This window comes from Centroberyx gerrardi, chromosome 23 (genome assembly GCF_048128805.1).
Source record: "Centroberyx gerrardi isolate f3 chromosome 23, fCenGer3.hap1.cur.20231027, whole genome shotgun sequence".
Lineage (NCBI taxonomy): Eukaryota > Metazoa > Chordata > Actinopteri > Beryciformes > Berycidae > Centroberyx > Centroberyx gerrardi.
The window spans coordinates 14,033,668-14,058,982 of record NC_136019.1 but is presented as its reverse complement, the minus strand read 5'-3'; the positions used below and the strand labels follow the sequence as shown (position 1 = coordinate 14,058,982).

At 41.4% G+C, this 25,315-nt stretch overlaps 2 protein-coding genes across 3 annotated transcripts; both read left to right on the top strand.

Annotated features, from left to right (window-relative positions):
• The first annotated feature begins 1,742 nt into the window (after window positions 1-1,742).
• On the top strand, window positions 1,743-13,417 carry sepsecs (Sep (O-phosphoserine) tRNA:Sec (selenocysteine) tRNA synthase). 2 transcript variants are annotated; one of them, XM_071926569.2, is made up of 12 exons: window positions 1,743-1,833; window positions 2,363-2,487; window positions 2,572-2,726; window positions 3,036-3,154; window positions 3,332-3,490; window positions 4,205-4,358; window positions 5,593-5,695; window positions 6,154-6,283; window positions 6,590-6,681; window positions 8,982-9,075; window positions 9,504-9,594; window positions 12,186-13,417. In XM_071926569.2, exons 2-12 carry the CDS (start codon window positions 2,374-2,376, stop codon window positions 12,430-12,432), a joined length of 1,458 nt encoding a protein of 485 aa, XP_071782670.1. In that variant the 5' UTR covers window positions 1,743-1,833; window positions 2,363-2,373; the 3' UTR covers window positions 12,433-13,417. The 2 variants fall into 2 exon arrangements, with proteins under 2 accessions (XP_071782670.1, XP_071782671.1); XM_071926570.2 differs by lacking the exons at window positions 8,982-9,075; window positions 9,504-9,594.
• A 3,554-nt stretch (window positions 13,418-16,971) lies between these two features.
• lgi2a (leucine-rich repeat LGI family, member 2a) lies at window positions 16,972-22,368 on the top strand. Its single transcript, XM_071926574.1, has 8 exons — window positions 16,972-17,171; window positions 17,448-17,519; window positions 19,210-19,281; window positions 19,809-19,880; window positions 20,224-20,295; window positions 20,609-20,778; window positions 21,019-21,183; window positions 21,551-22,368. The coding sequence occupies exons 1-8, from the start codon at window positions 16,993-16,995 to the stop codon at window positions 22,366-22,368; spliced, it is 1,620 nt and encodes a 539-aa protein (XP_071782675.1). The 5' UTR covers window positions 16,972-16,992.
• Window positions 22,369-25,315: the final 2,947 nt, after the last annotated feature.

The following is a 25,315-nucleotide window of genomic DNA, read 5'->3' as shown; positions in this document are numbered from 1 at the left end:
CTAGGCTATTTGGAAAACAATCATGGGCCAGTTGCATAAAGCTAGTTTAAGAGACTGGTCTCAGATTCTCAGGTTGGACTAGGCTAATTAAGACTGTCTGTTACTTAAATATTATATATTATTACGACTGACTTATTTTGAGGTAGGAAAGATAGCCACCTTCCCCCTGGCTAATCTTGAGTTAAGAACTTTGTTGTTATGGCAACGAGTCGGCCTAACTGTGAGTGGGACGTTTAAATACTGAAGCTGTTTCATAAAAGACGGCAAATCTCTGTTTTTTGGAAAGACCTGAAGAACAACACATTAGAGATCTACAACAATCAAGAAGTTGTAGGAACGGGTAAATATAAGTGTCTATAGCAAGTTTGACTTACGGTCACATTTAAGTCTAAGACTAGGTCTATCTTTATGCAACTGGCCCCATAAATCTGTGATATAGCCTACGTCTATTTGCATTTATTTTCTTTTACCGGGGAAAATGTTTAAAACACCAACATATGATGATAGAAAAGTTAAATGTAGTGTCTACTATGATGCACCAATAGCCTTCTCTTTAATAAAACTTTAATATGAATTAATGAATCATGATAGTATTGGCTTTTTATTTATTGCGCCTCGTTAATACTTTCAAAATGAGCAATGAATAATAAGTTTATTGGCTCATCCTTATGAAGCAACATCTTAGGCCTACTTCATCATTTCAGTAGTGGTTCAGGGTTTTCTCGAGACTGTTGGGCACCTTAGACAGGGCACATGCCTAGGTCACGTGATCGCGTGACGTAAAGCGACCTTGTTCTCTTTGAGCGATCCCCCATCAAAGATTGTATATGTTTGAAGAAGAGGAGTTACTCAATGGTAAAACACCTGGCCCACCTTCCAGGCTGCAGAAGAGGGCGGTAACCCTCATGCAGACACTCTCCTGCATAGCTGTTAAGATAGTGATTGATCTTGTAGGCTACACAGCTAATAAAGTTCTCTCAAAAACTATTCAGTTCAGAAACATAGGCGTCTTGGCTCTGGATGTAAACCATGGAACATCCTCAAGGTGTCGCTGCTACTCACCTGTAGACCTATTTTGGTTGCATCTTGAATCCGCACACTACCAATGCAAAACCTTGGAGGAAATCTTGACCCCATGTGGCAAGGAGCGGCTGATCAGAAATGGGTTCTATTGCAATGGCTCCTTCTTTGAGTAGCCTACAAATAAACGTGTGAAAATTAGACCCTCAAAAAAAAAAATACATATTTAATTGCTAAAATCTACTTCTGAGAAAGGAAACATGTGCGAGCCCTGTTGGGAGTGCCCGTGCTGCCTCTAATTCAGACCAAACTTCAAAATAAGTGATATGCAGACCAATATTGCCTATTAGGTTTGTTTGGACCTTATATCACTGTTATTCTGCTATTTGGTCTGCATGTGCTATGGCCATGGAGAACAGCGCCCAAAGGCATATCATAAGCCCATATGCTTCTGGATGCATAATATGTGGCCAAGATTTCCTTCAAGGTTTTGCATCGGACTCTAGATACAAGTAAATACAAATAGCAGTGACTAACTGAGGCCGCTCAGCTCGAGCAAGATGTTAACAATAGTTTGGGTGCAATTCGGTGCAAATAAACCTCAGATGTTTTCCACAGACAGAAACCCATATGCCGCAAGTTTTCAATTGCAACCTATTTCCCCGCCGCGCTTGACGATGATGTTTGCCGTACCCGGAAGTAGGGTCAGAGTGAGAGCTCACAGCCCCTTCCTCCTCTCTGCTCCGCCCCCATGCCTGGTGAAAGTTCAATTTTACTTGGAAAACGCGTGGAATATCACAGGAAAGGCATACGGTAAGACGATACGGCGATAAAAACAGTCCTGTCGAGGTTATTCGGCTTGTTTCTGTGAGTGAAGGCGTTGGTTTAGCTTAGCAGGGCAGCTAGCAAGCTTGCTACCAAGGTAAACAAACATACTGTTACAGTTCAGCAACCGCCTCTACATGTTGACAACTACTTGTATGTTTCACACACTCCTGTGCCTGTAATTAACGTTACTGTTGGCGTAAACTACGTTAACGTACTCGTTGGTGTGTGTTATTCTTGGTTGCAACTTGCTTTGCTACTAAGACTAGGCCATGTAAACTGGAGGAGCAGGTGGACAACCACAGAGTATGTAGTTACCTCTTTGGTGGTAGCTAATGTTAGATATAAGCTTTCTAGCTGGCTAGCAGAGAAGCCACAGCAATATAAATACAAATGCAATAGAGTCCTTTAAGTGGCTAAACCCAGAGCAACATGAGGGTCTGGTGCATGAGCCTTTTGTGCCATTAGGATGTGAGAGATGTCACCTGATGTTAACACGGTGTCATGTCTTTGACAGCCTTTACAGAGATGAACAGTGAAAACTTCACCCTGAGTGAGAAGATCGTGTCACCCTCCTACATCAGACAGGGCTCCCAGGCACGCCGCAGCCACGAGCAGCTCGTCAGACAGTTACTGGAACAGGTAACATCGGCAGCCTGACTCCAGCTTGACACTGTCACGGTGTACACACACACACATTCACACTTCTCCCTCTGTACGCTGCAGGGCAAGTGTCCGGAGGAAGGATGGAGCGAGAGCACCGTCGAGCTCTTCCTGAACGAGCTGGCTGTGATGGACAGCAATAACTTCCTCGGCAACTGTGGTGTAGGAGAGAGGGAAGGCCGAGTGGCATCCAGCCTTGTGGCTAGACGACATTACAGGTTCATGAAGTTTAACGTTAACTTTATCCTGCTAGAATAGGGTTCGTCTGCATGCTGATGTATCCTATTAAAAATGTAAGTTTCTTATTCAACCAGCAGCCAAATTGTAGTAAATTCATGCCGTGGCTGGCAGGTTTTCTATTTTACCAGCTTCTTAACAGATTACTAACCAGTATTTAGAAGTTCTGCTTTAAAATTTCTGACCAGTGAGCAATAAAATATTCGTTTTGTGCCTTTCATACAGTTTACAAAGATGTTTCAAGTGTGACATTTGGCTGTTCTAATAAGGACCTGTGCATTGTCATGTAGGTTGATCCATGGCATAGGTCGGTCAGGTGACATCGCTGCTATTCAACCCAAAGCAGCAGGATCCAGTCTGCTTAACAAACTGACCAACTCAGTTGTGTTGGACATTTTAAAGCTCTCAGGTGTGTACATATATGCAGCCTTCTTTAGCTGATGTCTCCAAAGACAATCAAATAGTATCAATCACATGAAGGCATCCTGCTTTCTTTTTTTAATTGTAGCTATTTGAGTTGAACAAAATATAGTCCTTGACTAGATGGAAAAAAATATAAGAATGTTGTGTTTGTCATGCATAACAGGGGTGCGGAGTGTGGCTAGCTGCTTTGTAGTTCCTATGGCAACAGGAATGAGCTTGACTCTGTGCTTCCTGACCCTTCGTCACCGGAGGCCCAAGGCTCGCTTCATCATTTGGCCCCGCATCGACCAGAAGTCCTGTTTCAAGGCCATGATCACCGCAGGTGATAACATGAATTTACTGTTCATCCCAGGCTGTTTCCCCAGTCACCCTTACATCCTATGCACAGGGATCCAGCTGAGCTAGACTGGTGTTTGAAATGCGGCAGTAGTTTTTTCTACTGATAGTCAAGACAAAGAGCTGGGGTATCAGTGGGAATTATTGCAATATCAAAACATGTTTTTGATACTCAAAATTCCCTGCCAATTCTGAAACAGTGCTTTTTAAAATATCCTTTAATCCATAAAAATACCCATAGGCTAGTAGGAAACCTGATATCTCATTCTAAGAATGCAAAATTTAACCTTTCAATACCTTATTAGAGCCATAAAACGCATATGAAAAATCAGTTAGATATTGTTTTCAATACCCATCGCTGTTTAAAAGGCAACGTGGAGCTACTGCTGCTGGAACCAATGTTAGTGCAAGTCCTTAACAAATACATATGTGTCATGGCTTAGAGGTTGGCTTGGGACACAGACTAGCCTCTTATCTAACTTCCATGATAATTGACAATTCCTATTCATTACTCAGTTCTCTTCCCAGTCATTAATTTCACACTGATCATTAGCACTAATATAATTTGTTTTTAAGGTTTTTGACCTTTCTACACACCTATTTATTCTTCATTTCTCTCTCACAGACGCACACACGCTCACACTCGAGGGCCATAGCTCTGTCTGACTCATATCTGGCTGTTTTATTCATCTGTGATTAGGCTTTGAACCTGTGGTGGTGGAGAATGTTCTAGAGGGAGACGAGTTGCGGACGGACTTGGAGGCAGTTGAGCGCAAGATTGAGGAGCTTGGAGCAGAGAACATCCTGTGTGTTCATTCAACTACGTCCTGCTTCGCCCCGCGGGTCCCTGACAGGTAGGTAGGGCCTCTTAAAAATGCAAAAAAGTTTCCACATAAGATTTGATATTTTGATTTACCAGAGGCCACAAGAGTTGGTCCAGAAGGAAGGATTTTAGCCTATTCCTCCACAGCTATGGCTTAGGCGCTACTTCCACTCTGTGAGAGAACTGAACACATCAATAGTTAATTTTCCAAAATGTTATTTAAAAAGTATTACCTGAAGTTCATCGTTGAATATCTCTAAACCTTAACTTAAGTTACCTAGGAGTTACTTTTTTTCAAATGGTGGATATCTATTCTGGAACAAAACTTATGCTTTGTTCATCACTTTGTGCCTTGTTTTTTTGTGCCGTCATCCTCAACACAGTCTCCAACCCCCAGAACATCAGAACAATGCACCCGCTCTGTCGCAATCTGAATCTGAATGGAAAACACCCATGACACATTTTGCAACAAGAATGTTTCTTGAAAAATTAAATGTCACTATCAGCCATTTTGAAAATTTTCATTCTGAAGATGGTAGTCAATAATAATCTTCTGTTCATTTATTTATTAAATAGAGATGTTGTTAAATATTTAGAGGTGTTACAATAAAACCAGTGCCAACATTCATCTTCTCCTTCTGGCTATGTGGACACTTCGCTGCAGAAAAATCCAAAGTATCTGTTGTCTATTGGCTAGTGGAGCTGACAGTGGCAGAGAGGTGCTAATCTGTCACTGTCCGGCAGTCATTCTCCATGGGAATGAACGGCTTCTGGTCTCTGTCAGCCCAGCGATGCATAAAGATGTGAACAAAGCGTTAGACAGCGTGTGAGCTGTATCTCTGTGGACTTGGAGTCCTCAAATACTGTCACAACCATCAGTATAGCGAGTAGTGATGATATTTAAACTGTTGTGAATAATGTATACTTGTGGCTCAGCAGCATAAGGCTTTAATGAAATGTCTAACAAACCATGGTGTGATTAGAAACAGATGTAACTAGTTAATTTGTCCCAGGACATGGATGTATCTAGCATTTCTTTTTTTTTTTTTCCTAACTTTATTTAAAGAGTTTTACATTTATATAAACATATACACACATGAACAAACATACTGAACTCGCACAAACATAACCCCGCATAGTACCCACCCCTTATCCCTCCCTACCTCCCCTGGGACCAAGAGCGCACTCAAAAGGAAGGAACAATGAAATTAGGCAGGTATCTAGCATTTCTGAAAATAAGTCTGGTATCGTGTCTTGTCTTGCAGACTAGAGGAGTTGGCCACTGTGTGTGCCAAATATAACATCCCCCACATTGTTAACAATGCCTACGGTGTACAGTCATCCAAGTGCATGCACCTTATACAACAGGTTGGTACCACTAATGCCCAACCCATCTTCCTATGAAACATTAATTTTGCATACTTGACTCAGTCATATACTTGCATTTGAATTGTGGTACAAATGCCTTAACACAAATCTCAGCATGCTGACAATTATCCACACAGAATTCCAATTGATTTTACATTGCAACATAAAAATGTATGGTAAAGAAATGTCATTAGGTTATGTTTTTTGTATGACAGTATAGAAAGGTTACACATTCTGAAAAGTGTTGGCTTTTTACTGGCTTTTTACTCAGTTTGTTTTACATGACACTGACTCTATTTCTCAAGAAAAAATGACTGACTATAAATGAACATTTCTAAATGTCTTCACTGTCACTATCACCTCATTTAAAATGTTTGTTTGTAGTTTGCTCATTGCTGACAGATACTGTGATGGGCCTAACTCTTTATTGAACTCTTTATTGAACTGTCTTCTGTCAGGGAGCTCGTGTTGGAAGAATTGATGCCTTCGTACAGAGCTTGGACAAGAACTTTATGGTTCCAGTAGGTGGCGCCATAATAGCTGGTTTTGATGAGTCCTTCATACAGGAGATAAGCAAAATGTACCCAGGTTAGTATTAATGATGCTGCTGTTGTCTTTTTTTTCACCATTTCTTCATTAAATTCTTCTTGAAGACGATGCAGCAAGTGAAAGTCAACACGGTATTATGATATAGCTTCTTTTTTAGGAAATGGGAAATTATTTATTTTTTACCTAAAATTTTTACATAAAGAGTTTTGTCTCACTCGGTGAACTTAATGAATTGATGTTTATGCCTATAATTCCAACCATGTCTTGTTTATTTAGCCACGTAACAAAGTCACTGTTTGGACCTCCACAGTAATTGGCAGAGTGTGTTTTGCCCACTGTGTCCAGGTCGAGCATCGGCCTCACCCTCCCTTGATGTCCTCATCACCCTTCTCACCCTGGGAGCCAGTGGCTATAAGAAACTCCTGTCAGAAAGAAAGGTGAGCGTGCGCACACACACACGCACACACACACACACACACACACATATTAGTAAGCCTAATGTAGTAGTTACAGACATTGGTAGGGTTGGTATGAAATCTGCTGGTTGTTCTCAGTAGGTATAACAGGAATAACCGGGCTTGGCATAAGGACACCATGTAAATGTCAGTCTTTTTTAGGGGCTGTGCCTAAGAAAACTGCTGTTTGCATAGAGCCACACTGAATTTGTTACATGTGCGCTGTGCCTGTTTCAACTACTGGCCCTCGACGATGGCAAAGAATAGCTTACATAAGTTATATTCACTTGCATACAGTAGATCACATGGTATGACTGCGTGTGTGTGTAGCTCTCTGCCTTCACCTGCATTCTGACTGCATTCTGACTGTAGAGTGAGCCTGTAGACTTTAGTGAGCTGTGCGTTTTGTAGAGGGAGGAGGAAGGCATAGCGAGATAAAATTGATCCAGGAGTTTCAAAAAATATCCCCTGGTGGCTCCCCACTCAAAAGCAGAGCTGCTAACAATGCAGCATCCTCCTCTTCAGATGGTATGCACTGCACCATTCTTACACCTTGGACCTGATGTACCATATCACTATCTCTTGATGCGCACACCTTCGGAGGATGCAGAAATACTAAAGCTTTGGCTGAGACGATTGAAAACACAAAAGATGCATGTAAACCTTTTGTACATAAATCACTGTCTATCTTCAGTTAAATTGCTTTTGATTTGTTTGATCTTAAGATGGTGGAGGTGGGGAATTTACAGAAATTACTTAAAATAGATTACATCTTGCAGTGTTTTCCCGATGTGTTCCATTAATGAAATCCTTTGAGCATGCGTTGTCTAATTCCAAATTGTACACCGTGTAAAGTGACTCACTGGTATCTAAAAATGACATTTCTTACGGGATGGCATACAATACCAGAATGCTTTTAGCTTAAAACCCACTCCATTGCAAGGAAATACGTCTAGGAAATTCCTCTGGCCTCTCACATGACCTGATGCCGTCAAGGCTTATTGATTTCTGTTGGTCCAGATTATGCATAATTAATGTACTGGACCAGTTTGCCATAGTGTCTGCAGAACTGAGTGATTTCCTCACATCCCCCCCTGGAGTCAACGGCTTTGAATAATTCAGACCGCAGATATGGCTGCTTTTTTTTTCATGGGCAATATTCATTTGGTTTTGGAAGCCCTTGTCATTTTATCTGTTGAGATTCATAAACCTGATGTAAGCCAGAGGCTATACATTCACAGCATATTATATCAATCATATTAGAAAATGTCTGGGTCCTGAAAATAACTGGGTCCCTGGTATAAGGATGGCAGTAGTTGGTGTGTGCTTTGGTGTTTCATAGTCCCCGGTAAGCATAGGATTTAGTCATTATACACACACACACACATACACACACACTCACTTATTGTCTGCAGTGTCGTGGCCATGCACTCACTCTCCACCACTACCACCCCTCCTCCCACTCCTCCAGGAATAATATAGTACTCCATTGTTAGTAGAGAACAAGGGACATTTAGGGACACTTGACATCATCGAAAGGCTATTTGTTTTTGACTCATGACAGAGAAAATATTTTCCTGCTTGATGTTTTCAAGCAAAGTATGAGTCAGCAGATACCCACCCTCTGTTCCAGAGAATAGCCCGTTAATGCGTGGTGGTGCTGCACTGGAGAACTTACAGCCTAGAAACAGCTACATAGCCATCAACAAAAACCACAGCATTTTTTCTTGTTATGCAACTCCTCCCCTTCCCGTTCTCCTAACATTTGCAAGTGTCAGAACCCCTTCACCCACTTCAATCTTCCACCACTCCTTTGTATATTCTGCAGGGACTCCAAACCATACACATATTGTCAGCACTTCTGCAAAATTTACTGTAAGTTAAAATCTCAGGCTAAAAGCCTGCGTTCCTCCTCTCCTGTCTTTCTAATTGATCCCAGAGGTGGATGTGTGATGTGAGCAAAGATCCTGACCAGAACTGGAGAGGAAGAGGACGCACTGCTTGATAATTCTAGCTTAGTCAGGGGAGCTACTGTACTGAAGCTTGGAGGGAAAGGCAGGCAGGCAGGGAGGAGAGGGAGGGAGGGAGGAGTTGGGGGATGGGACGGCATGCTTGTGGGCAGATCTGCTTGATTAGCAATAAACTGAGGCTGCTGCTGCTAAAATAAGGCTGTGGCAGTGCGTGAAGCGAGCATTGTGCCACTATTTATAGTTCTTTTCTGTGGCCCACTCCCTCTATTTCTTTCTCTCCATGCCTCTTCTCTGTGTCTGCATGGCCTGAAGGAGATTTATTCGTACCTGGCTCAGGAGCTGAAGAGTCTGGCCTCGGCACACGGGGAGAAATTGCTTCACACCCCTCATAACCCCATTTCACTGGGTAAGCTCAATGCACTGGATGCAATCCTGGTGTTACACAAGTCTGCGTACTGCACTTGTATATGCTCCCTGCATAAGCCCACGGCACAAGGCCCTGCACATTTTGTGACCGCATGTTAATAGTTGTCTTTTTTTCAGCTATATGTCTCCTTTTTGTAATGTTTAGGGAACCTTCAGACTCTTTATTTACCGCATCTCTCTAAGTCTTGGATATTTAGTTAACTCATAATGCTTTGACAAAGACACAATGTCGAAATGTCAGTTTTAAACAATAAAGTGAGCGTTATGTATTAAACGTGAAGATTGTGGTGGCAGTCTATTCTTGGGAGTTGATGTTGTCCTCACTCTAGGGGATTTTTCATGCAGATTTAACTCATAATGTGTGTGTGTGTGTGTTGGGTGGATGGGTGTGGCACCTCTCTCCTCCAGCCATGTCTCTGGATCGTCTCCAGGCCGAGAGTGACAAGGCAGTGACTCAGCTGGGCTCCATGTTGTTCACCCGGCAAGTGTCGGGAGCCAGGTAGGAACCCACGCACTTCCGCAGGGCATGACCACAATCTGCCTGGAGATGGAAAGAGAGGGAAAACAAGAGGGGGAGGAGTAGAGGGGTTCAGAAATGGGGCGAGACAAAGGACAAAGGTGTGGCGTGTATTTGTGTATGTATGTATGTATGTGTGTGTGTTGGGAGAAACTCGGGGAGTGGGATAGAGAGATGGGGGTGAGTACACACAGCTAGAGCAGAGATAAAGACTCAAAGGTGTGTCTCAAAAGTCAAGAATGAGTTTGTCTGCGTCCTCTAAAAACAAGGGAATGAACTCGGCGGTGTCAAACAAAACCAGTGGTTATAGCTATCAGATGGATCTGCTGAATAAGGAAGAGCGGAAGCCACTTTAGATGATTAGACTGTTCATCCTATCAGGGCCATCTCCTAATTTAAGAGGACGATTCCATTACGATCCACCCGACTATGCCAAGTCCACATAGAGCAATGTTGTTTCCACTGGGACAACAAACACAAACTTTGACGCAAGGTTTGACTGACATGTTCTCGCTCCCATTGGTAGTATTCCTCTTCGCAGTAGGGAGGAGTATTTGTCAATTCCTCATTGTTGCCTTCTCCCTCAGTCACTCAGTGCAGCATAAATACATAATGGGCTGCAGGCGGGGTTGCTTTTGTCATTTGTTTTTCCTTTTTCCACCAATAGTTTTTGACCAAGCATGGGAGACAGTGTAAATATTTTAATAACACAATGAATGATTCATTTGCGTCATTCTGTTATGATTGTTTTGTTTTGTTCAGATTTAAATGCACTCGTGGCTTAATTTCATTATAAATGCATCAAAAGAATAGCCTCCAGTTGGGACCCCTACTTTGTGGGGTCATAACTGCTCTGATGACAGACTGTGTAAAACCATCCACCTAAAAATGTAGCTGTCCTTTTTTGGATCAGTGATAAGCTATTCTCTCATTCAGCAAAACAGATTAACAGAAGCCGTACAGCTCATTATAATGCATTTCACTCCCATAATGGCCTCCCTCACACACACACATAGGCTCAAAAGCTAGCCAGTAATTGATTTTACATTAAAGTGAGTCTAAACTGTGCTGACAGTGACGCACCTTTGCCAAACTTCAGAGGCATGGGTGTTGTTACAATATTGCAGAGTTTCTCACTTTGAAACCAACTCCAGCCGGTAAGACAGTAGACAGTAGACCAGTGTTTCACTTTAACATCCATCTCTGAATGGGAGTAGTATTAATATGAGCTTTCAGATATATCAGAATAATACTGGGTGTCTTTTGAAGAGGATTGCTTTAGACTCAAGGCTGCAACGTGTTCACAGATAATGCCGCAGTGCCTCATGTCTCTCAGCTCTGCTTTTTGATAAATCAGCAAGAGTTTGCAAAGAGATGTGCGTTGCTGAATAAGGCTATAACACTGTAGAGACAACAACTAGCAATAGTTGACTTGCAAGATATACTCTTCCTGTAAGGAATGTCCTATGCTACTGCTCACTGTAACTTGATAATGATATTGTATTTTAAAACCGCATTCACTACGATTGGAATGAGGACTATGTAGAATCAACATCGAATATGGACGTAATTTGCCGGTCCGGCAGACTCATGAAATGCGATCCATGCAGACTTGCCACAAAATTACGTCCATATTTGACGCAATTGTATCGTGGTTGATTCTACATGGTCCGCATTCCAATCTTGGTGAATGTAGCCTTAATTGCCATCCCCTATCTTGTAGAGCAATTTCCAATACTGTTAGTAATGTCAATAGCACCTGAATCTTCCTCATGGGAAATCTGTGTTGTCAAAGAAAAGCTGTTGGTGATATACAAGATCACACCTGAGCAAGATGTGGCACAACAAAATTCAGTCATAAAGCTTTCATCTTCAGACCACATAATATTTACAGTGAAATAACATTCCTGTGTAATTGTCAAGGCACACTCACTGAGAATTACTTGTAGGAACTTGTGTTTTGTTTTTGTCCTACAGTTGTCCATAACTGTGATGGTAGATGGTTACAGAGGGAGAGAGATGTTGGCGAAGGGGCTGCATCCTAAGTTGGATTGTACCTTTACCCAATGTATAAAGAATAAATGGAGCATTCCATTTTTAAGTAAAATAGTAGTTTGTAAGTGCTTGTAAATGCTTAGTTTTACAATATTTCATTTAGTAAAGTGCATGAAGCTAAATGCACATAGCAAGATCAGAAGTGTGTCTGAACCCCCTGCTGACTCACAAGATGTTATTGCTTCAAGCCCATCAGAAAATCTCTTCTGATTGAGTGAGTAGGCTACTGCCTTGATTTTATCCTAAGTGCATAGCATTACAAATTGTTTCTCTGCTCTCCCTAAAAATCTAATTATTTTAATAATAGTATTTGATTGTTTGCCAACTATTTTAAGTACATCTATCTGAAAGGCTGTGTATGAATATGAATAGCCTAACCTTCAGCCAGACCATACTTGTAAAAATTATTAATTCTTGATGTTGCCCATGATAAATAATTGCTCACCACTGCACTAAATGCCCACCATGATAAATAATTGCTCACTGCTGTGCTAAATCATCCTTGTTTTTGTTTCTAGGGTAATACCCCTGGGCAAGGAGCAGACCATAAGCGGACACACATTCCGCGGCTTTATGTCCCACTCGGAGGCCTACCCCTGTCCCTACCTCAATGCTGCCTCAGCCATGGGCATCACTCGAGAAGACGTGACACTGTGCATCAAAAGACTTGACAAGTGCCTGAAGACCCTGAAGAAAGAGGGAAATGCGGCTAGAAGCAGTTCACCACTGCCCCCGCCATGCCAGGAAGACTCCACTGGACAGTGAATGAGCTAAAAAACAGGCACTACACCCACTATTGCATTGCTTACAGTTCCTTATTCATAAAAGGACGTGTGGAATTTGAGATATTACCTAAGTTGTAATTGGATGTGCGACTGCAGGTCAGCTCATTCAGCAGCACCAAAAGAGAAACTGATTTCTGTTTTGTCTCTGATTCGAACCTCTCTGCAGCCTGCACACACTTGCCCACTTGGAATTGGCAGTGTGTGTTGAGTGGCACTTATTGACGGATGTTTCATGGCTATCATTCTAGACCTTTTGATGTGGGCAAGGGCTTAGATGTTCATGAGATTGATTTCAGCATCCACAGCTGGTGATGAAACTGGTACAGTGTTTGAAACTTCCTAAAATAGTATAGCAACCATGGAGGAATTTCTGTATCAATGGCATTTTTGGAGGGTGATCATAATTGTGAGGAACCATGTAAAGCAGTGAGCTCCAACCATGTTCCATCAAGAGCTTTGTGTATGCAGGTTTTCATTACAAACTACACCAGCTGATTTCACTGATTAATTCCCCCCCTCTGTGGCTAATCAGTGAAATCAGCTGGTTTAGTGTTTGTTTGGAATGAAAACCTGCCTACAAATGGCTCTCAATGGCACATAGCTGGAGACCACTGATCTAAACTTTGACCTAAGCCCCTCTGAAGACTGTTGATTCATTGTCATGTCTGGATTTGTTGAAGATGCTTTGCTTCATTATGGATTTGGGACTTACACTAGATTGTGGCCTCAACAATAAAGCATCTCTTTAGCTGACCTTTGCTTCCACAGTGTCATTTTTAGTAATTAAAGCCATCTAAAGCCACCAAGATATGGTTATTAAATGAAATATCTATAACCTAGCCAAAATTTCAGTTTGAAATCATCGTAACCTCATGATGAATTCTCTCTTTTTATTTGCTAATGATAGGCAGATACAACATCCATGTATACTTTCTGTATTTGCTCCATATATTCTGTTTTAATATTGGGAATAATAATAATATATAATATGTTGTGGTATGTCTTCTCCGGTTTGTGTAATGTGATACAAATGCCATGGGAGCATTAACTCCATTTCATCCATCTATATTGGATTATCTTATTTATTTTCAGGCTATGTAACAGATAGTAACTGAGATAATCAATGGAGTAAACCAAACATAGATCACTCCATTGTATTTAGTAAATGAAACTTTAGTCTCAATGAGAACCTGTATGTATTATGAATAAGAGATATCTAGCTAAATGTTATATTTCACTGTTACCCATATACAGCGTAGGATGAACTTGGAACTCAATCTGTCACAGGAGAACTTGACCATGGGAATTGGCCTGTAATCAAAGCCGTTTCCTCTGTGTTTGCACATCAGGGCTTTTCTTAAGTCCTTAGTCTTATTCCCTCTGCTCTCCAGTCTCAGTCATTAAGAGGCAGAGCAGGTAGTGCCCTGAGGCACAAAAATAGACTCTGACTGAAGCTTCTCTGACTGATGACTAATCTATATTTCGATACTGTACTGTCCAAGCGCTCCCTATGCACTCCCCAACATCTGCTGGGTATTATCAAGGTTGATTGCACTTTGACAAGCATGAGGCAAGCATGAGGCATGTGATGTAGAAGTCGGTGCACGTTCTTAAGTTGAAACACTCATGTATGGATCACTACCAATGTATTGGCTGTCACTGGGTCTATTCTAAACGAAGTGCGTCAGTGTTCTTGTTTTCTTTTACAGTAGGAAATGTTCTGCCTCAGCTGCCTCAGTCAGAGTATTAAGGAAAATCAGCAGAAGATGGTTTTAATGACTACTCCTCAGTGGTACAGTACACTCTCTGGTGCTCCATGACGTGAACATTAACATGAATAAAACAACAATGCATGCATTTTCAATATGCAGAGCAGAGGTATTAAGTAAAAGCTGTTCTCTTGTCCTGACAAGGGCCAAACGTACCCGTCTCCCCTCTTCTCTCTCTCTTTCCCTCACTCTCTCAGTCACAACCCCTACTTGTTTTTGCAGTTCTTCCTCCTCTCCCTGTCACCAATTTGCCCCGTTTCCCTGTCTGTTGCTGATGTTGCAGGGATGCTGTGGGGACAGAGGGAGTCAGACCCACTTTTTGTGTGTCGGCCAGTTTTTAAAGGCTCCCCTATTGATCAAGTCTGCTGCAGTGTGTAAATCTGAAGAGGCCTTGACCCAAAGACAAGCACTTTTGATGATTTTCAAGGGTATGGCTCTGGGCATTGCACAACCTTTTTGTTTTTAATATGTAATTACTGAGCAGTGGTTGGTGATGGTTATTTGTGCATTTAGAGCATTTAAAAGATATAGGAACATTTGTAGTTTACGAAATTACGATTGAACTATTTCTTCTTGTAATCAGGGTTGCTATTGCTCATTAAAATTAAGTTATCAAAGTGTTATGTTGTCATTCAGAGTGCAGTGCTAAGAGGAAATTCCTCAGGCAAAAGAAAGGCTTTAAATGATAGCCATCTTGAATGCATGGGCAAAACTTGCCACATTAGGTCCCTACTGGCGTAGCTTGGCTATTAGCATTTTAGTCTGTTTTCACTGTTTAAATGGCAAGAGGCTCTAGCGGCCTCTTGGTTCCCTGAAACACAAACAATTGTTTACCCTCATCCATCCTCACCAAAATAGACCGCCTTTAAAAATAGCCCTCCTGAATCTGCACTCCGCACTCAATCATAAGTCTCAAGTACCCCAGGGATGTTGCTGGATGACAAATGGCCCTTCGCTTCTGGCTCTCAGCAGCTGCCAGGTACAATTCTGTGACGATGGAGTACCAGGCTGGCACCGACGGAGATATGGAGTACCAGGCTGGTACCGACAGGGACACAGAGTACCAGGCTGGTACCGACAGGGACACAGAGTAGGCTACCAGTTTGGTACCAACATCCAGCTGGTACTGACAGTGACAAGGCTGATAGCGACAGGGACACGGAGTACCAGGCTGGTACCAACAGGGACACAGAGTACCAGGCTGGTACTGAAAGGGACACAGAGTACCAGGTTGGTACTGAAAGGGACACAGAGTACCAGGTTGGTACCAACATCCAGCTGGTACTGACAGTGACAAGGCTGATAGCGACAGGGACACGGAGTACCAGGCTGGTAACAACAGGTAGCTGGTACCTACATGGACACGGAGTACCAGGCTGGTACCAACAGGGACACGGGAATACCAGGCTGGTACCAACAGGGACACGGGAGTACCAGGCTGGTACTGAAAGGGACACAGAGTACCAGGTTGGTACCAACATCCAGCTGGTACTGACAGTGACAAGGCTGGTACCGACAGGGACACGGAATACCAGGCTGGTAACAGCAGGGACACAGAGTACCAGGCTGGTAACAACAGGTAGCTGGTACCTACAGGGACACGGAGTACCAGGCTGCTACCAACAGGGACACGGAGTACCAGGCTGGTACCAACAGGGACATGGAGTACCAGGCTGGGACCATCCAGCTGATACCCAGGGACACAGAGTACCAGGCTGGTACCAGCAGGGACGGACTAGCAATCTGGTACCAACATCCAGCTGGTACCGTCAGGGACACAGAGTACCAGGCTGGTACCAGCAGGGACATCATGGGTCCCAGTTAGCCTTCTCAACTGCTGAATTATGTAACAGTGTGGACCTGATCTCATGTTAACTCTGTTATAGAAGTGTAGCCCTATACATTTAACTCTCGGACTGTATACAGCCCACAGTCATCCCGGTAGACACAGTAGATAGATGTACCTGTTTAAACCAAAACAAGTTATCCTGAGGAGGTCTGCGTGGATCGTGGACCGGCCTATTAGTTGTCACAGAGGCGCTGTCCATGGTGCTGCAGTTATGCGCATGTGAGCCAAGAGGTGTGGGCTTCATCGTGCTGGCTTCTGTTTTAATATAGGGAATACTGTAGCCTACTGTAATTAGTTTTTCTAATAAAACTATATGAATCAGTTCCTGATGTCTCCCATAAGTGACTATCAGAGGGTGTCTGCCATCTGTCTTTACTTCTAAATCTTTTGAGCAAACGCATACCGTTAAAACATTCCTAGAATATGTTTAGAGATATGTTTCAAACTATGTAAAATTTGGCCAAAAATGTATTTGTATATGTAGATGACGTTCATTCGAAATATATTTTGGAAAACTGGAAATAGACTACATTTTCTCCCTATGCGCTATTGACAACATATAGGTTATCTGAAAATATATTCAAAATATATTTCGAATGAATGCCATCAGCTTTCCTATGTTTTGAAGCATCTCTCTAAACAGTCTGAAGTATATGTGAAATGCACGGGTTAATAGATCGGCTGTGGATAGCCATAAGGAGCCTAATAATATCTTCTTTTCGATGCATAGCGCAAGGATGTTTAACCAACACTTATACTGAAGCTCTGGCTTAATAAATAATTAAATTGGACGAAGGGGAGCTGCAGCTGATTTGCTGATGTCAGGGATCCAGTGCAGCATTTCATGGTGCAGGGTGTAAACGCGGTGCCATCTGCCTCGGTGTTCTCAGCAAACCTCACACATGCAAGCCCGACAAGAAAGATGCTGCCAACTCTTAAGATTTGGGCATTGTTTTCTGTGTCATTCTTGTACCTGTCTCAACCGGTTCATTTGAAGAAGGTTTTCCGATGCCCTTCAACATGCAGCTGCTCCAAGGAGTCTATCATTTGCGTCGGGTCCTCCTATGTCCCAAGGATTAGCCCCAACGACATCAATTCTTTGTGAGTAGCCTACCTATATGATGTATATAGTAAAAAATAGACTATAGCCCGCATTTATAATGAGCAGCAATATAATCTTATTTGGCAAGTTCTCCCCCTATAGCCTCTGGGCTATACGTTCATATATCCTAATGTAAACCCTCTAAAGAAGACACCATACTGAGCTGCGATTTGAACAAAATGCAGTCCAATTTCTATCTCATTTAAATCATCAGATTTTAGAATAGCACATGTAATTTGCTTTTTTTTTTTTCATTGACTCTGCTTTTCCTTCAGGAGCATCGTCAATGGGACTTTCTCCGAGGTCAAGGAGGCAATGTTTTCTCATATGCCGTCTCTCCAGCTACTGTAAGAGTACTTCAATATTATATACCAATACGAATGTTATGTTAAAATTGATTTCATGGGTCGCCCTTAACTTCTTGTCAAAGGCACATAGTTAAGAACATTTAAAGCTGACAAATTGATTTTAGCATTCATTTAAATTTCAAGTTTCAATGGGCAACCTTAAGACATGTTTCTGAAAGTGGTGCTTGCTACAGCATGCCAAATCCATCAGGCTGTAATAGTAATTGTAGTAGCCAAATCCGAAAATGGGAAATTCCTCTATCACTGAATTACCCCAAGTAACTCAAGAACAGGACACTGCTCACATAGAAAGCACAGATTATATCAGTAACATTCAGAAACATTAAGTAGGCCTGAACTAGGATTTGGTCCTCTGCTACTGTTGAAGCACATTGAGGTCAGTAACAACTCCACTGAGTTCATTCCAAAGCCTCATCGCACTAGGAACTAAGGACCACCTGAGCCTGAAACAGATATTCACCCTATTCAAAGGGTATAAATCTATTTGGTGCATGTTATAGCCGTGATACAAGCAGAGAAAAGTTCTGAGAGTGGTCACCTTGGGCCACCTGGGAGTGAAATAAATAACATGATGTCATTGCTGGCTCCTGGCCTTGGCCAACTTACTGGGCTGGAGGACATGCTATAGATGTTATATAACATTTGCAGCTGTCAAGATGCTCCTAAATTATCAATCTCCCATAAGGGAAATGGGCTTGAGCTTGAGAGCAAGCCCATAGCATACTAATCATACTTACCGGAAGACATCGATCTGCTTTGTTACTCCAGTACTCATTGTTGTGATGTCAGCATAAACAAAAGGCGTGGCAGGTGGGCTTTAAAGCATTGGCCCACAGTGCATGGTGACACACTTAATGATCTACATCTCATGGAAGAGTGCATTTGCTATCTCAGCGTATTTTTCTTTTTTGGTCCCATAATATTCCCCAAAGAATCAATATCTGAAAGTTAAATGCACGCTTTTCACTACAAAACTATATTTTGAGAACTATAATTTTCAGAATGTATTTTGCTTACAGCTAATGTTTGGCAAGAAGTGTTGATCTTGATATTTTGCAGTACCACTGTGGGCAATAAACAAGCATTTGGTATGATTACTCTTTCCAGTCTTTCCAGCATTGGGCTGAGAGAATTAGGTCTGCTGTGAGAATGTTTGGTACCTTGGAAGTATTGGTTGTCTGTGACCTGCTGCCCTACCACTGCCAGCTATTATCATTGACCGTGTGGCTCTTCTGTGTGTATGCCAATGAGAACGCAAAAGATCTGTTCTCCATGTGTGACATTTAAAGTTGGAGCAGGTCAATGTTCAACTAATCATTCTCAGAAAAATGTGACTGGTAGTCCTACTTAAGAATCAAAATGGCAACATTGTCAAGCTACTTGTACTAAACCCCCAAAATTTTATCTTTTGATTCTCATATTGCCAAAAAGAAAAAAATATTATGCAGAAGTCAAATAATACACAAGCCCACATGTGTTAATTTGGCAGTTTGCTCTGTCTTGACTATAAAATTGGTTCCCTTTTAGTAGGCAAGCCAAATCACAATTTGAGACATTTTTGACTTGCATACCCTCTTCCTCCGATACAAACATGTTTCCATTGAACAAACACTTTACTCCTTTCGTAGCAGCTAACATCTGTCGATGTGTTTTTCATGATTCATTACAGGCTTTTGAATTCCAATTCTCTTACAAATATAAGGGATGATGCATTCTCTGGACTTTCACACCTGGAGTACCTGTAAGTACCTTTACACTATTTGTTGTCATCAAGGTGTTACAAAGGCATTCAGTGAACTGGTGTAATAACTAAATGCATACACAACAGTGTGTAGTCTCATACTGTAGCTGGGTAATCTGCACACTTAAATGTAACGTAGCATTTTTTTTGTGTAAGAAATTTGTGTAAGTCTTTTCTGGGATTGCTGTTGTGGGCATGAGGTTATGTGGTTGGGGGTGAAAATTCAAACACAGGTGCTGATAGTGTTCATAGAAAGTGTATTACATTTTGACCACTAGTGGGTTGTTTATGTTTCTGAGCGGCAAGATACGATTATTGAAATTTTGTTGTTTTTGGAGGCGTACTGTTTTATAGCAGTTACATGCCACATTAATATAATAAAAAACAAATTCACTAATTGAAATATCACAAGTGCATTATTTCATATACACAAGTACTTCTTTTTCTGTATTGTTTTAATTGATACGCAAGTTGGGGATTCATAAGTGATCACATAATCGTCCATGTTTTGTTGCTATGTTCCACAGGTTCATTGAGAGTAATAAGGTAGAGACCGCATCCAAATATGCCTTCAGAGGACTCAGGGACTTGACTCACTTGTATGTTCCAACCATTATCATCACTTAGAAACAAAGACTATTTGTAATATTGATATCTGTTGAAATGTATTTTTTTTTAGCAGAGGATGATATACAGCAATTGCAGAAACCATTACAAGTGTTCAAATATGTTGAATAGTTCTATAAAGTAGGTTTCTTTATATAAAAGACTGAAAAAATGAATTTGCATTGCCATTTTTCATCTCTTTAAATATTACTTTAACACTGATGTTCCCACAGTATCTTTGTATGTAAATCATTATTTTCCGTTGGCTTGCAATGGAATAAAGATTATCTCAGCTGGGTAATGTTTATTGTATTGACCTAATGGTGCTGTTTCTAGGTCTTTGGCAAATAACAATATAAAAGCCTTGCCCAGGGATCTCTTCATCGACCTGGACTCGCTGATAGAGCTGTAAGTTTGTCTTTCAGTTATATGTGTTTGAATAAATAATGTAATCTCCTTGATAGTTGATTGATTTGATTTTTCATGAATCATGTCAAGAGTTTGTCCAGGATCCCATTTAGAAATTTCTATTTTCTATTCTTGAAGTATTCTTCAAAATCTTACTTTTCAAATGCATTCATGGAATCACTAGTAGTTCACTAAAGTAGGCAGTAGGATTAGAAATACTGTCTAAAGTTTTACTAATAGAAAAAAAAGCCTTGTAGCTTTCTACATTGGTAGCACAGTTTGTTGCTCTCCAATGACATATGCCTTTCTGCAGGGACCTGCGAGGCAATGCCTTTGAGTGTGACTGCCGTGCCAAGTGGCTGATGACGTGGCTAAAGAACACCAATGCCACAGTGTCAGATGTCGTGTGTGCTGGACCCGAGGACATGAAGGACAAGCGGCTCAATGATATGACCAGCCTGCACAACGAATGCATTTCAACTGGTGAGAAACACCTGAGCCAGCTGGCATTGTCTCTACTCTAACTGGCATCAGCACCAGGCAATGTTCTACTTAACAGTGACTTACAGCAAGCAATGTCATGAAAAGGCAGGGCGATTGAGATTTGGTTTGAGTCGAAAGTTTAGTTTCCCCTCATTCCATCCTTTCAATCAGGCCAACTTTGCTTTTATAATTTTGTCAGTGTATAAGCGTAATTAATTTCAGAAATGTGCCTCTCCACAGATTTCGTCCTCCATCAGTCTGTGGCATCCGAGTCTCTGTCTGTTGACACATTCACGTATAAGAATGATGTCTATGTGGCAATTGCTGCTCCCAATGCAGAGAGCTGTATGGTTTTCCAATGGGACCACATAGAGATGAACTTCAGGACATACGACAACATCACAGGTATGGTAGTATCTTAACAAATGATCTCAGAACGCCTGGTTAATTTTTTCCACTCATGTTATTGCCCCATCAAAGACTATTTATGGAAAATTAGAATGGGTTTGGTTTATATGTTACTGACATTTGTTAAACTGTGTTTTTAAAACTACTACTAGACAGAATGTCTGAGTAATGGTGAGACCAGTCCTCTTTCAAAGATGCATTTATCTCATTATCCCCCCAAAATAGTGAATTTCCCTTGAAGCAAGGTATTTTGTTTGCTGTGGGCCTTTTGGAAGCCCTAATTTTTCCCCATTGTTCTCTAGTGGATACCTTTTAGCTAGATTATCATTCATTGACAATATTTGTCCTTTTCCCTGCTCTTCAGGTCAGTCCATTGTGGGGTGCAAGTCAGTGGTTATCCAGAACCAGGTGTTTGTCATTGTGGCTCAGCTCTTTGGTGGTTCCCATATCTACAAGTTTGATGAGGACCAGAGCAGGTTCAGCAAGTTCCAGGACATTGAGGTGTCCAAGATCTCCAAGCCCAATGACATTGAGGCATTCCAGATTGGCACTGACTGGTTCTTTGTGATTGCTGACAGCTCTAAAGCGGGCCTGTCCACCCTCTACAAGTGGAACGACAAGGGCTTTTATTCATACCAGTCACTGCATGAGTGGTTCCGTGACACGGATGCTGAGTTCCTAGACTTGGATGGAAAGGCCCACCTTATTTTGGCAAGTCGCTCACAGGTGCCGGTGATCTACCAGTGGAGCCGGAGCAACCAGAAGTTCACCCTGCAGGGCGAGATCCCCAACATGGAGGATGTGGTAGCGGTGAAACACTTCCGGATCAAGGAGGAACTCTACCTAGCGATGACGCGCTACATCGGTGACTCCAAAGTCCTGCGCTGGGGTGCCAAACAGTTTGCGGAGATCCAGGCCCTGCCCTCACGAGGCTCCATGATTCTACAGCCCTTCTCTTTCAAAGAACGCTACTACCTGGCCCTGGGCAGCGACTACACCTTCTCGCAGATCTACCTGTGGGATACTGAGAAGAAAGTCTTTGAGCGCTTCAAGGAGGTGTACATCCAGGCACCACGCTCCTTCACTGTGGTCTCCACTGACCGCAGGGACTTCATCTTCGCCTCCAGCTTCAAGGGAAACACACAGATCTTTGAGCACATCATCATTGACTTGAGCTTGTGAGTTAGTTAGGGGCTGTGCCTTATTGCCCCTCCTGCATCCAACGTCTTCCACTAAAAAGTCACATTTTTGAAGGGAAAAGAGAGGGAGGGAAGGGATATAATGAACTGTTAAGTATCAATTCCTATGTAGTTTTTCTGTCATTAATAACAGAGCTGGGCCAAGCAGTGTTTGGAATCCTTTTAGGTTCTTGAGCTTGACTTTGTCTCATGGGCCTTGTCCTGTTATCTATTCTCATGGCCTCTCAGGCTTTCAGAGGTCTGACCACTTTGGAAAGGCTGTGAAGGAATCAAGTCAAGAGAGTGGACAATCGGACAAGGCAGTTTGTGTTGTCCTAAAAATCCAGCTCACATTCCAGTGTGTGGAAAGATTTGAAATAGAATTTGTGCTGTTCTTGGATGTATTTTGCAATCAGTTTAATATCCCCTGTGCTTATTGTTTTATACAAGAAAAAAGTATACACCAGGACCTGAGAGACAGATAATATTACTCAGTTTGTCTAACTCTGCTTAAGATTTGGGGCAGCTGAGGTAGTAAGGAGTGTGGTTGCTCATCCATGTACCACTTACCTCATGTCCTCATACCCTGTGGTAATGTACAGTATGTTGCCTTATCTGCACTGGGGTACTGTGTTGTGATGGGCCTACCATGCCCCCTTCTGGCCGTGATAATCTATCACACCCCTTTGCTTTTTACATACAGGGAAATGTCTTGAAAGCACAAACCTTTAATTATAGTAGCTGAGAGCCCAGTCCTTAGAGTGTAGTTGTTCAGTCAAATTTGTTACTGTAGGTGCTATAGATTATATTGCATACAGTAAAATATCAAGCAGTGGTTTGTTGTTTTAGGAAGTTAGATATTGAAGACTGGTTATAGCTGAAGCCTTCTTACACAGAAATATGTGAATGGAGAATCCCCATACCTTTTTAGTCCAGAGGTGAAAGTGGTAGAAGTAGATAGAAGCCCTTGTTCTTCCATTGAGTGGAAAAGACCTGTGTTTAGGTAACGTCAGGGAAATTCAACCTACTCACAAGTTTAATAAAGTAAACAGCAGTTGGTGCAACACTGAAATATTTTATCATTTGTTTTCAAGCTAATACAAAAATACCCCTCTGTATAAAGAAACGGCTTCTGATGTGTGTCTATAAAAATCCAATAGTGGGACCTTGACTATTGGTCTGTCATTGAAACAGTTGAAGATTAAAGGCCTCAAGAAATAAAATTGATGGAAGACATCATCTGTTTGTCCAAACATGCAGGAAACAAAGACGTTAATGTAAATGTATCAACCAGCGTTGAGATGCTTTTCCTTTCTTTCATACATTTCTTTGAAAATACTGAATGTTGATATACAAGCTACAAAGTGTACATATAACGAGGACTGAAATGCCACTACCTGTTTGTCATATCACACAAAAATCAGAACAAATCTTTGCACTTAACTTAAAAATATTACTGCAGCTTGCAAGAGCATGACATTCAAAACGGAATGTTCACCAAATTCTTTTTAGATACAACTAACAAACTGAGAAGTCTCAAGACAAAGTGCTTCTACTCATACTAAATTAATGATATTACCAATCATAGAAAAAAAAATGGAATATGCAAGCTTTATCACATGCAGATTCTTTTTTATGATTGTTTTAAGCATACTGAATGTTACTCTCAAAATATACTGTAAGCTTAATCTGTTGAGTATCATAATAAATGTGTACAAATATGATTTTACGATGTGTTTCATCGTGTATCAGGGTTTGTTTCAGGGTTGTGGCAGAATGTCAGTGAGTCAAAGTCCATTTCTCCCTTCTCAAGCATCAAAAATCATGAAATGAAACCGTAACAGACAACAGTAAACACATCATCCATCACCAATGATGCAGTCTCCCTCAAGGCCCATTAGTAACAAATACGGTACCTTGTTTTGACCCGTCACTGTAGCGCCCCCCTTGGACCAATCAGTGTAATTTTGCATCATTTCTGACTGGCCTAGATCTTAACCCAACTGAGCACTTATTGAAGAGTTGCATTGAACTCTTCTTCAATATAATTGTTGAATAAGTGTTTCTGCACTCCAGCATTTTCAAAATTACACTGATTAGTCTAATGGGAGCGCTACAATTACAGGTCCAAACAACAGTAATAATATATACTATTTAGAATAAATACATAATTCAGTGTTATGTATATATTGAGAGAAAAGCTGAATGAATGAAAATGGTAGTAGTAAGCTTCATGTCTTATGTTTTTTTTTTTTACTTTTTACGTATCAATGGTTTGATGGCAGATTTTAATATTGCATAGTTATAAGAGAAAATTATGTTTCGCATCTTATTACTGAGAATTCTGTTAAGTGCCATTGGAGCTGTAAATGCTGCAATTAATTTGTTATATTGAAAACTCTCAGAATGTGAGAAATGTTTGACTTTCTTTACAAAGAGAAGAACCAAATTTATCAAAGAACTCGGGGTAATTATTTGCCCTGCCATGCTATCAATCATAAATAAGCTTGTTGGCAATAGTATCTGTTCCAACATAGTCCTAGTGTGCACTTGTCCAGCCTCTTCTTAATGAGCCTAATGTCAAACCAAGGCAGTTCCTCAGTTGTCTTAGATACAATGCATGTATTAACCCTAACCCTAAATGTTTTCACACCACCAGCAGAGGTCAGTAACTGACTTTTTTTCTCTAAAAGGTCTAACATGATTACCTTGATGAAGTTGTGATTGGTTTCCAAGTGAATGTATGAAAATTCCAGAAATGGGTTATGGGGCGTAAGTAAGCCTAACTCCATAAAAAGAAAATCCTCTATCCTAACCAAAGCAGAGATTTGTTTATGTAGCATATTAACATGTTAAACTGAGAAACAATAATGCTGCCCGTCAGTTCAGGGAAGTGACATCCCCCACCATAGCTTACAATAAGAATTATGTGAAAATTACTTCTCCCCTTT